This window comes from Coffea eugenioides, chromosome 7, assembly GCF_003713205.1.
Source record: "Coffea eugenioides isolate CCC68of chromosome 7, Ceug_1.0, whole genome shotgun sequence".
NCBI lineage: Eukaryota > Viridiplantae > Streptophyta > Magnoliopsida > Gentianales > Rubiaceae > Coffea > Coffea eugenioides.
The window spans coordinates 7,669,155-7,681,422 of NC_040041.1; the positions used below are offsets into that span (position 1 = coordinate 7,669,155).

Here is a 12,268-nt window from a genome sequence, read left to right on the forward strand (position 1 = left end):
AATTGCCACATCTTCACTCAGTACTTCGCCGGCCACATTGGAACAAGTCAACGAACTTGTCATGGCCAACATCGAAGACCATGTTGTAGCTGAAGTGAAAAATGATCAAATCCAAAGAAAACCAAGAATTCTCTGCCTTCATGGATTCAGAACAAGTGCTGCAATTCTCAAGAAACTGATCCTGCGATGGCCAGAAAATGTTCTTGATAAACTAGATGTCGACTTCCTCGATGCACCTTATCCAGCTCAAGACAAGTCCGCCGTTGAAGGCATCTTTGATCCTCCATTCTTCGAGTGGTTCCAAAGTGACAAGGTCAAATTTATGTACTTGGAAATATTATTTCTGCATAGTGAAAATATCTATTCATTCGTGCAGTTAAAATTCGTTGTTTTCTTTTATGGTAGAGTTACACAGAATGCTATAACTTTGAAGAATGTCTAGAGTACTTGGAGGATTATATGATTAAACATGGACCTTTTGATGGGGTACTTGGTTTCTCTCAGGTAGGCGATTATGGACTTTTACGAGCTTTTGATTTTCTTTATGGATTTTCGTGGGATTTTATTCAAATAATAAAAAAAAAAACTGCAATTGATTCTTTATTGGTTGGAGTGCAATTTTTAAGTACGTTGATAATTATATGTTTTTTAAATAGGGGGGTGTTTTGGCAGCTGCTTTTCCGGGGATACAAAGGGATGGAGTAGCACTTACCAAAGTTCCCAAGATCAAATTTGTCATAATATTATCAGGTGCAAAATTTGGAGGTGGCATATTAATTGGGATCCCCAAATTGGCTGAGAAGGCATTCTCGATTCCTCTCGAGTGCCCTTCTCTCCATTTCATAGGTACTAATATGATCTTCAGAAAAGAAATATCATCATTTGTATAAGCATTTTGATACTAATCTTAGCACACAATTGATTTGCTTGTAGGAGAGGCGGATTTCTTGAAGGAGGAAGGCATAGCATTGTTGTCTTCCTTCGTTGATCCCATGGTTATTTACTACCCTGAGGGTCACACGGTACCAAAATTAGGTGAGCAACATTTTCTAATCGTTTTTATTGCATTGTTTCTAATTTTATGCATATGTTCCCATCTCCGTGGAAACTGTTATTTTCTCCTTTTTCTTGCCCAAAATTCCCACAAAAACAAAAAAAAAAACAAACCTTCTACGCATCCCTGTAAACTTTGCCGGTAATAAATTATCTGCAGTTTATATTACTTTTGCTCTTCTGCTGTAGTTTTTTAACCACTGCAGTTCAGCTACATCATCACTTTGGCTTCTTCTAATACAAACACAAAATTGACTCGAGTGTTTCTAATACTTCCAGAAAAAGAGGGTGAGGAAACGATGCTTAGTTTCATTGACAAGATTCAAGAGCTATTATAGGGCGGAGTTAGAGAAGATAAAGGGTTTCCATGACAACAATACACTGGAGTGTACCAGCTTGGTTGCAGTTTGAACTTGTCCTTTTTCTAATGGTTTCGAGCCTAAATATGTAATGTAACAAGAAGGTGTTTTTACAGTGTTTCAGTTTCATCTAAAGCTGCTATATATTGTTGTTTCATTTGTTTAAGATGGTTTTCAGTTTCATCTTAACACTTATGTTAATCTTAAAATTGTTGGTTTTTTTTTTAATTTTACGTACCCCAGAAATAATATTTAATTACTTTGCTCAACATTAATCTGTTTGTCAAGGAGTGTAATTCATACCATACGAGCATGATTCCATCAATTGATGATGAACGATCTTCGATCGAATTAGGCCACCTTTTGATGATGGCAAATTAAATCACAGGGATTAGAATTTAAGAAAATGAGAGTAAAATGCTTTAGGATGAATTAAGTTATAAATTGTGCTCTAGAGACAAGGAAAACTTTTAACCTGGCTCATTAGGTGTAGGAAAAATGAGAATATATAGGACTTCTCATTTATCTTGAGTTGTTTTTTCCGTCTCTATGCCATCTTTCTTTCTTTTTTTTTTTTTTTTTTTTTGGTTACTTCACTTCACCATGCCCTTTCCTATTTTAAAAATTCTGTGAACTATCTCCATATTATATATTGCTCTCATTTCCCTACAAAATGTTGCTTTCCTTCTTTAATTTTCCTGCCTAAATTTCGAACAATTGCTTCTATACATCCATATCTGATTAATTTTACTTCTGCGAATATTTGATTATATGCATTTTATACTAGCCACTTTTGTGCTCCTGCATCATCACTTGGTTTCTTCTAAAAAAAAAAAAAAAGACCAAAATTGATTTGGTTATTTGATTTCTTATCCTTCCAGACAAGCAGGGTGAGGAGAAGATGCTTAATTTCATCGACAAGATTCAAGAGCTACTGTTGAGTGCATTAATAAGAAATGATTAGGGAATTCCATGAAAATACACTAGCACAGGAGTGTACGTACCAGCTTGCTTATTTGGACTTGAACTTGTCTTCTTTTTTTTTTTTCTTAATTGTTTCGAGTTTAATTAGCTAATAAAAAAAAAAACTTTGACTGCAGCCTTTCAATTTCATCTAAAGCTGCTGCAACAGTTGTTTCATTTCTTTAAGATGGTTTCCTAGGTACTCCGAACTTCCCATTGTTCGTGATGGAAGATGTTGCATAAACTCCCTCCGTCATGTTTGCTTCTGCAGATTTACATGATTGTGATTAGTTACTTCTCTTCGAAAAGGGTGTGAAAAAAATAATAAAAAAAGCTTCGCTTTGGTTTCTATATTGAGAGTTCTAGGTAGTAAATTCGACTAGGAACAAAGTGTGATGATAATTCAAGAACTGCTTTATCTGCAAGAAATTTGCATCATTTTCTGAGTTCCTTCTTAGCACTCATGCTTCTTTCTCCACTTCCATGTTTTTTTGAATGGAGTCACCTTTTCTTTGGATGCATGTTAAATTTAGAAAAATAATTTTAAATTTTGAGTAAAGAATAAGAATTTTTAGACCGACAGAGTAGGAAGGATTAAACCTGTGGTTAATGGTTTTGAAAAGTGAAAATCATTGGGTGTTTGGGGGAATGGAAGGATCCGCCGAACGGCCCCTAAGCAAGAGAAGAGAAATGGAAAACGATCAAAGAGATTCCGTTTGCTGCCGTTAAACCGAGCGGTTCTTTAACTTGACTCGGTTTCCCGCGTCAATAAAAGGGGGTCCACTCAGTTTCCAACCCCAATGCAGGTCACCGTTTTTGCCGGTAATTAAATCCCTCCAATTACGTGCCTGTGTAAGAGCGGGCTAAATGGAAGTTAGCACCTCAATCTATGATCTTATATCAATTTGCTCCCTTGTATTATCAATTGGTTAAATAACCTTTAGACTATCGAACTAATTCATTTAAGATCCTGTCCTTGATTGTTTTTAATCAGTAATATATAGCTTTATCTTTGAGGCTCTGAAAGATTTATGGGATAGGGTTGCGTACCTCTTATCCTCTATTCTTTGAAATTCTTCCCTTGTGCCAATAAAATCTTAATAAGTTATTATATTATTATATATTTTTTCATTCTAAAATGTTGACTTGTTGAGGTGCCATTAGAGACAAATTTAGACTTTTTTCAACACTTTTAATTTTTAAACATAAATTAAGAAAAATTAAGCTCTTAGTTATTTTTAATTTTTTTTAATCATTGCAATCAACTCAAAAAAGCTTAAACAATCATGTAGAATTGCTATGAAGATTATACCCAAAGTCAGGTAATGCATTCAATACCTTTTTATTACCATTGTAAACTTTTTTTTTTCAAAAGAAAAATTATATTTCAAACCCATATATATTCATGTTAGGTGCTTTTTTATTTCTTCATTAACTTTTGTAAAAGATTTGTATGTAGACTTATTTGATACTCATTTCAAATATTTTTTTTTAACCTATTGAGTTACAAAACTTAATATTGTATTCTATAACATTATTTTCTTTTCTTTTTTGAATCTACAAATGTCCGCCTACCACGTACTATTGTAGGAACAATCTTAACTTTCATCTGATTGTTTTTTCAAAAATATACCAAATAAACATTTACGACCATTTGAATGCAAAATAAATCATTAAAATGAATTTTAATGAAGATGGTGAAACCAACGGGAGGGAGCACGATATTGTGGGGAGGTGAGTGACAAAACTAATAGTTTCGTGGGTCAATACGAAAGAATGTGATAAACTATGGGGGGACAAAGTTTAAATACCCAAAAGTTAAATGATAACGTTGATTATTAGTGCTGTTAAATAATCTTATTTCAGCATCCAAATCGTTAGCGAATACGAGGTAACCCAAAAAAGAGATCCAAATACGAGCGAATTATTGCACGCGCCACCGTCGTTGAAGTTGACAGACGATGGAGCAGCCGAGCAAGGACGGAGTAGGAAAGAAAGAGATAGCGGAGGCAGAGGAGAGGAAGGGTTCGGGTCAGGGAACGGATCCGAGTTCGAATCCGGATGCAAAATCAAGCGAATCGAATGAAGAAGACAGAAATGAAAAACAAAATTTGGAAAATAATGCTAGTAGTAAGAGTAATGGTATAGTAAATGAGAATATTAATAGCAATAAATTCGATAATAATGACAGCGAGAATAATGAGAGTGGTGGCGGAAGTGGAAGCGATAAATCGCCGAGTCCGTTAAATAGCAAGTTGAAGAAATCGGTGCGGTGGAGCGAGGATTTGGTGTCGGAATCGCCGAGGCCGAGGTCCAGTACGCCGTCGTATTCTGAAGAACGTAGCGGATCCAATCCCTACGTCGCTTATTCCGCCGCTCCTTCCGATAGTAATTTGTCCTCCATAGATATCAAAAGTAAGATCTGTTATCTTTATCTTTTTCCTTTTTAATATAATGTATATTACCTTTTATCGTTTTTAGCAATTTGGATAGGAATATTTGTATTTATGTTAAATTGATGTACTTGAATATGCATTTCAGGAACCTGATCCTGGAAATGCAATAACTAGGGTTAATTAGGATGGAGAAGTTATTTTTTTAATGAATTTTTGGTTAAATTAATTGCTCAACAAGCAATTAATTGATTACGTATGGTGTTGATTTTGTTGAATTTGTGTACAGGTAAAATGGAGAGTGCAAAAGATGTGTTGGGGAGATGGGCGAGGAATGTCAAGGAAGCAACAAAGAAGGCGGAAGACCTGGCGGGAAACACTTGGCAACATTGTAAGTAGATTGTCAGCTTTGTTGATCTTGTTCTAGGTTTTATTTTTGTATTGTACCACTAATTGTGTAGTTTAATTATATCTTTTTGTATGGGTTCATGTTGGTTTTTCTCTGGTAAATAAAAATTCATTTTCTATACGACTTATCAAATAGCCCTAGAGCCAGAGGTATTGAGGTTTATGCTAACGCATGTGCCCATGCAAATGCATGATGGGTGCTAATGCAAACATGTTTAAATCTGTGAAGTATGTTAAAAAAGAAAAAAAAAAACTCTGGAAAATTAAAATGATGGTGGACTTTTTTGAGAGAGAAAATAATGCACACAAGGCAACCTGAATGGTCAGACGTGATTCTTGTGCAGGAAAAACATGTTACAATAATTAAAGAAAATGAAAAGAGAGGAGAAAAAATATCTAAGCGTTTTTTTTAGATAATTTACTAAAGTTTTATTAAAATATTAGTTAACGGTTAATTACTTGAGAGATTTATCTACTTTTGTTATGTACTATTATGCTCTCTGCCTTGATAGACATGGCTTTTCATTGGAACTAAGATGCCAAGCTTATCTCATATGGTGAATGTTTTGTTGATTTATTTCTTTTCCACCGATCATGGGAAAGAAGGTAACTTCAGAAAATGGAAAAGATATTCAATTCCATTTTATTGGTCAGATAGTATCTCAATGAAATTATGCATGTTTATCACATTACCTTACTTATTATGTTTCAAATTTTAATGGTCTCTAGGACCATTTTGGGCCAACTATAAGGGTTCTGAGTTGATTTTCTACTGTCTCTGTTTATTTTCTCATACAAGCAAAATTGAAATAACAGGATAGAAGTGCTTCCTCTCATTTCTATGGTATGACTTTTCTTGATTTTTTCACCTTGAAGTGGGTTTCTGGAAAGAAAAGGTAACTAAAAGCACTGCCTTGGAAAAAAATCCAAGTTGCAAAAATGTTAATAAGACGTTCAAGTAGTCCATTAGATAAATCATTGTTTACGCTCATAAAATATTAACAGTGAAACTATTCTAGTTTCAAGTATGTACCCTGAAGTTGTTTTTGACATGGAAGATGATTCTATATATAAGACATTCAACCAGTCCATTAATAAATCATTGTTTATGCTCATAAAATATTAATAGTGAAACTATTCTAGTTTCAAGTATGTGCCCTGAAGTTAGGTTTTTGACATGGAAGATGATTATATATATAAGACATTCAACTAGTCCATTAATAAATCATTGGTTATGCTCATAAAATATTAATAGTGAAACTATTCTACTTTCAAGTACATACCCTGAAGTTGTTAGGTTTTTGACATGGAAGATGATTATATATATACAAGGACAAAGGCCTCTAGGTTTTACCACTGAAACTGCTAAAGTATGTTTTTCTTTTTTAATTAGTGAAAACTGGCCCCAGTCTTGCTGATGCTGCCCTGGGAAGAATTGCACAGGGAACTAAGGTTCTGGCTGAAGGTGGCTATGAGAAGATATTTCGTCAAACTTTTGAGACAGTTCCTGAAGAGCAACTTCAGAATTCATTTGCTTGTTATTTGTCCACATCAGCGGGGCCAGTGATGGGTATTTTATATGTGTCTACTGCAAAGCTTGCATTTTGTAGTGACAATCCTCTATCTTATAAGTCTGATGATAAGACTGAGTGGAGCTATTACAAGGTACAATAAAACCAGTTTTTTAGCAGAAAACAGTTTCTCTATGTAATTCTATATGTAAAATCCGAATGAACCTCATTTAATATGATTTATTAGATCATCTCTGCTTTGCCTTAGTGGATATTCTCCTGCAATCTGACTGTGTTTTACCATGAAGATCAAGTTTATTACCCACTATCTTGGTCAGTTGGTATTTGTAACAGACTAGTATTTCAGATTCTTTTGCATGGTCATAGAAAATATTGGTCATAAAGAGTTTAAATCACAAACTCAACCTAGGATATCCAATATGAGGGGAGAATCTATTAATTTCTGCTGTGCTTCCTGTGTTCCTGTATGGGTAAAAATGCTTAGTAGCATCTTTCAACAGGTGATAAAAGACTTGATGAATAGTAGTATTTTCCTAAAACACTGAGTTTGTTTGGATGATTTATTTGAGATAATTACTGTAGCACTTTTTATGATATGATGTATGTGAGATAAAAAGATGATTGGAAAGATAAAAAGGTGATTGGGATTTGTAAATTATTTTTTTTCAAATCATTTCAATCCAAACACACTCACTATCTCAATGATATATTTTGGTTTAGCCGCTAAAACACCCCAAAAAATTAAAAAAAAAATGTTGAGTATGGTTTATCTCAAGAGTAAGTCAAGCTTTAGATAAAAGTCAAAAGGTATAATGATGTGTTCAGAGTGTATTCGTTGTTACTTTCAGCACCTTTGATACTTATTGAGTTTCACAGTGCATGTCATTGGATCATTTTATAGTTGTTTTCTGTCTTCCTGGCATAGTAATGCATTATGGAGCACAAAGTGGTCACTATTTATCTAAGCCAGTAGAACTTCAGGATAACTCTGAGGCTTGGCACATTACTTTTGGTCTGTGTATGACAGCATCCAATTTGAGATTATTATTGTTATTCGAGGTTTTCTGATCTTGGCAGAACTGTTCGTGTACCATGGATTCTTCGTGTAGCAAAGGGTTTTTCATTAAAAAGCATGACATAGTTGCTGATGTAAATTTTGGCAAGTTATTTGAATTCCGGATATTTTTCAATAGCCTTGCCTTCTCATGACTTTACATAAATTCACTATAAATTAAGATGCTGTTGGATATAGTAGATATGATCTCTCAAGTATCAAGTAAATAACACTTGTATTATAGATTCCCAGATAAAGCAGGCTAATTGAAATAGAAAAATGACTATCTAGGGTGATGTTATAGTTGTTAAGTGGAAATTGGGATTTTGAGTTGCATGTTGTTTTAGATGCGAGTGGAAATGGGAAATGGATATATCAACTCAACAAAAGCTATCTCCTATACCATAAATGGTTGTCTTCTGATTATGCTCATATAGTTCTGTCTAACATGCTGATCATTAGTCACTTGACTATGCTCCATATGACTTGCTCATTAACCTTTGGTCATCCTCTTCCATATTTTGACCACTGATAGCTATCAATTCGATCATGTCATGTCTGCACCAATCTTCAATCCATCTTCCTTTGAAGTCTCCAGTCCATTGCAGCATTGTTGATCTTTAGCCAAAATATTAATGTTGCAAAACATTTTTGCCTATCATTGCCTAGGTAAAGCATATTTTAAGACTCTGAGGGTGCTTCGATGTTCATTTTTGAATTGGTTTTGTATCAGAGTACTTCATGGTGCATGTATTGGATTTTGCATTGACTCATTCGCTTACGTCTTATGCTTTGTCATATGGAAAATTATGAAGATACTGGTCTTCATTGGTTTTTGACCTGAACACAGTTCTTTTTGGAAACATTTTTTTTAGGAATCCTAATATTATGGGAATTCTATTTAAGTGCATAAATCTTTTAAGGTGCCTACTGTTAGTAGGTAGTCTTCTTTATTAGGTATGGTGTTGTTCTACAAAATCTCAGGTGCTTAATCTATTAGATTAGTAAAGAATATTTGCTAATCGTTTCCTGTCTCTTTGATCTTCATGTCTAGGTGGTGATACCATTACATCAACTTAAAGCAGTTAACCCTTCATCAAGCAGAAATAATCCTTCAGAGAAGTATATCCAGATTATATCTGTTGACAACCACGAATTCTGGTTCATGGGCTTTCTAAACTATGATAGAGCTGTGAAGTGTTTGCAGGAGGTATTACAAACGCACCAGTTACAAGTTGTATGATACAAGCTGTATGAATTCTGCTAATTCTGTCAATTTTGAACTACCTTAAAGGATGTAGTCCATATATTCGGTTTCATTCTCAACTTGAAGTGGCTTTAAGAGACAAAAAGCTTAGTGTCTTTCAGAGGATGGACTCGTCTGGTAAATTAGAAGTGAAAAGCAGTAGCTACAGAACTTTTTTCATGGAATATTTTGTGAGGAATGAAACATCTGGGGTACATGAACCATATATTGTTTGCTTCTGGTCTGCATGACTCCAGCTGCATGGAACTACTCGTTTGGCAATCACTTTAATAGTATCAGGAAGAAACAGATATCAACCTCACAATCATTTAAAGGACTTGTAAGTTTTCAGAACTTCGATTTTGCAATTCTTGATGCGGTTTTGAAGCTCGACTGTTTTTTCTTTTCTAAGTTGTTAGATGTCACATGTACCAAAGCGACGTTGTCATCACACAAGAGGTTGGTGCATATATGTGACTGAGAAGTAATGCAGAGCATTGCATCCCATCAATGTTCAGCTGTTGCCATCTCTAAACCCAAACTCGGTGGTGCCTCTTTCGAAGGTAAACGATAATCAAGGATTCGCGGGGTACTTCCATTGCAGTGCAATTGTAGCTTTAGATTGTATTTCAGATGAAATTGTTCCTACTGTGTGAGGCATATAGGATTATCAATTCTGACATCTCGCAGACGGCCCACCAGCGTGTTATCCGTCCTCTGTTCTTTATCACGAGTTTTCACTTGAAGAGATAGCCCACCTAAATTCTGTGCCTCCAGAAATCTGGGATAGGTCCCGTTGGGATTGCTCGGCAAAAAAAAAAAACACAATTCTCTCGGGAAAAAAATAAATGACATGTTGAGTTCTGTCAGGGTTTTGGTGACTCATTTTATCAGTTCTTCATTATTTGTCTCTTTACACTAGTCTTTCTTACCCCCAATAATTAATCTGCAGAATCCTGGCGTGTGGATTCTCAAGTGTTCGTGGTCCATAAATTTAAAGCGTTTTTATCTCATGAACGTTGCACATCTAACTCTTAGCTATCCGTGATAATATATTATATCATTTAGGGAATACATGAAACCAGGGACAGTGGACATTTTAGTCGTTATTTCTTCATCTTTCCATAGAAACCTCCAGACCCAATACTCTTTTTTTCTTTTTTTCGGAGACAATAAATCTAATCTTTCCGGACCCAATACTCAATTGAGATGGTTCGCAAGTTGTCTAATCCTAAAGGATTTAGAATTGAATTTGTTTGCTCTAAAGCATGGTTTGACGTTTTGGATTGTTTATAGGGGCATGAAGTCATGGAGTCCTAAGTAGAACACAAAGCGTGCTTTAGGTGATTTGCCCTTATCTTTTATTTGCACGCCTGATTGTCCATCAAAGCTCTGTGTCTACCTTTGTCTCTACCTACTTTTTAACGTTTCTAAGCGTATCTTTTTTTTTTTTTCTTTTTTTTGTGGGGAGGGTGCTTGAACTTACATGTGAAAAATAGTCTCCTATATATGCCCTTTTGGTGTATGAAGTGACGTCATCCCACTTCCTCCATTTTTTTTGTACTCCACATTAACAAGAAAATTGTAAAGAGGTTAAGACAGAGAAGAAACACTGGAAAAAATTCCACAAAAAAGAAAAAAGAAAAAAAGGGTTTTGGTGTATTTCAGAATTTCTTGTCTTTACAAAATCATTTTCTTATCCTTGGATTGTTAAAAGTTCGTGGTCAAAAATTCAAAACTGATGACCACAGCAAATCAGGTAGTATATTTCTAGACGAATCAATATTTATTTTGTTTTTTGGTAAAAAAATAAAAGGAGACAGGCTGGTATTATAAATATCTAGGTCAAAGTTATGCTAATGAACTACAATAATGATAAAAAGGTGGGATGGGCAAATTATCGTGCGAATTGCAAGCAAAGATTTGTTGTATGTATAGGTCTGTTCGGATGACAAAGACTAGTTTCTGTTCGAGTGAAAGGTGGATGGTAGTGGAGGAAGCATTTGAGACTGTCAGCCCAAACATAGAAGTGTTTGATTCCTTGGCTTTGTGTGTAGCTTCCTCAAAACCCATACACATCACAAAATAATGATGGGGCCATACTATGCTAGACCACTGCAACTAACAAAATCTGATCTGACTGAAGCCTTCCTTGCTGCTATCCCTGCAACACTCACATGCACCAATTATTTAGACTTGCATCAAGTCAAATGTCACCCTCACCTTTGAAAAAGTTCTATTTTTTAGGAGCAAGATTATTGTGATATTGATGCATTATTTTCATTTGTCTAATACTACTAATTGTTTCAGAAATTGCAGGTGCACATAGAGAAGTTATTAACAATTTTGATGTTAACGACCAAGGAATTGGTTCAGTGATCTAAAAGGGCCAAAAAATGAAAAAAGAAAAAAGAAGGGTTTTGTTCAATGGCTAAGAAGAGCTAGGGCTCAAGCTGCTCAGTACGTATGGGCCAAACCTACTGATTCCTATTGCTACTAAAGTCAATTGCTACTAAGGTCATTTCCTTTGGACTACTGATTCCAATTGCTACTAAGGTCAATTCCAGAAGTACTCTTTGCCAGGGGCAAACATTTCCTGCACATGTTTTGTAACCTATCTTGTACCCAGCTACCTAATAATAGGCTAATATTCACTATTTTGGCATTCTTTAAACAACTAGTAGGTGAATTAGTGTAATTTGGACGAACATCTTTTGCTTTGCTCTCGTTAACAAGTTGAAAACCTAGCAGGTTCTCAGAGGCAGTGTTGAATGTCACTATGCCAAGTCTCTTGAGATTGTACCCTCCATTCCATAATCCTCCAGAAAAAATATTTGCCATAGCAGGAGAAACGTTTATATGGAGGGGATGCACTTGTTTGTATTGACGTAGTATCTCAAATGTGCTTAGAGATAAAATAGATAAAGTGCATTCGTCGAACGAGTTCGGCTTGATTGTAACTCAGCTTTCGTGAGATATCAAGTAAATTAATGCTACTTGTTTGTTAGCTTGCTTTGATTCAAACAATCAGAATTACTCTGTTTTTCTAGCTAGCTACCTTAGATATGGAGACCTGAGATCTAAAAATAAAAAGAAAAGAACATACAACACGAGCAATGATGAATAGAAGCTTTCTGGAATAAAGCAATGCAGCTTTGTCCTCGTTACATGCATCGTCAACCAAACCACTGTTATTGGTGGGCCATTAAATCTCTCTCATTTTCCCTGTTATCTCCACCATATGGGATTGCATGCCAAAT

General features: G+C 35.1%; 2 protein-coding genes across 2 annotated transcripts; both read left to right on the forward strand.

Annotated features, from left to right (window-relative positions):
- LOC113778502 (esterase OVCA2-like) lies at nt 1–1,563 on the forward strand. The gene is made up of 5 exons (XM_027323934.1): nt 1–313; nt 406–504; nt 657–846; nt 934–1,035; nt 1,333–1,563. Exons 1-5 carry the CDS (start codon nt 62–64, stop codon nt 1,389–1,391), a joined length of 702 nt encoding a protein of 233 aa, XP_027179735.1. The 5' UTR covers nt 1–61; the 3' UTR covers nt 1,392–1,563.
- A 2,707-nt stretch (nt 1,564–4,270) lies between these two features.
- LOC113777483 (GLABRA2 expression modulator) lies at nt 4,271–9,831 on the forward strand. The gene is made up of 4 exons (XM_027322585.1): nt 4,271–4,790; nt 5,058–5,159; nt 6,570–6,841; nt 8,817–9,831. Exons 1-4 carry the CDS (start codon nt 4,337–4,339, stop codon nt 9,003–9,005), a joined length of 1,017 nt encoding a protein of 338 aa, XP_027178386.1. The 5' UTR covers nt 4,271–4,336; the 3' UTR covers nt 9,006–9,831.
- Nucleotides 9,832–12,268: the final 2,437 nt, after the last annotated feature.

What these genes read in the sequence shown, in the direction of transcription:
- LOC113778502 (XM_027323934.1), top strand. Translation starts at nt 62, where the DNA reads ATGGCCAACATCGAAGACCATGTTGTAGCTGAAGTGAAAAATGATCAA. An exon ending in AGTGGTTCCAAAGTGACAAG is followed by an intron (nt 314 to 405) that starts GTCAAATTTATG and finishes CTTTTATGGTAG; the next exon opens with AGTTACACAGAATGCTATAA. An exon ending in GGGTACTTGGTTTCTCTCAG is followed by an intron (nt 505 to 656) that starts GTAGGCGATTAT and finishes TTTTTTAAATAG; the next exon opens with GGGGGTGTTTTGGCAGCTGC.
- LOC113777483 (XM_027322585.1), top strand. Translation starts at nt 4,337, where the DNA reads ATGGAGCAGCCGAGCAAGGACGGAGTAGGAAAGAAAGAGATAGCGGAG. An exon ending in GTCCTCCATAGATATCAAAA is followed by an intron (nt 4,791 to 5,057) that starts GTAAGATCTGTT and finishes ATTTGTGTACAG; the next exon opens with GTAAAATGGAGAGTGCAAAA. An exon ending in CTGAGTGGAGCTATTACAAG is followed by an intron (nt 6,842 to 8,816) that starts GTACAATAAAAC and finishes CTTCATGTCTAG; the next exon opens with GTGGTGATACCATTACATCA.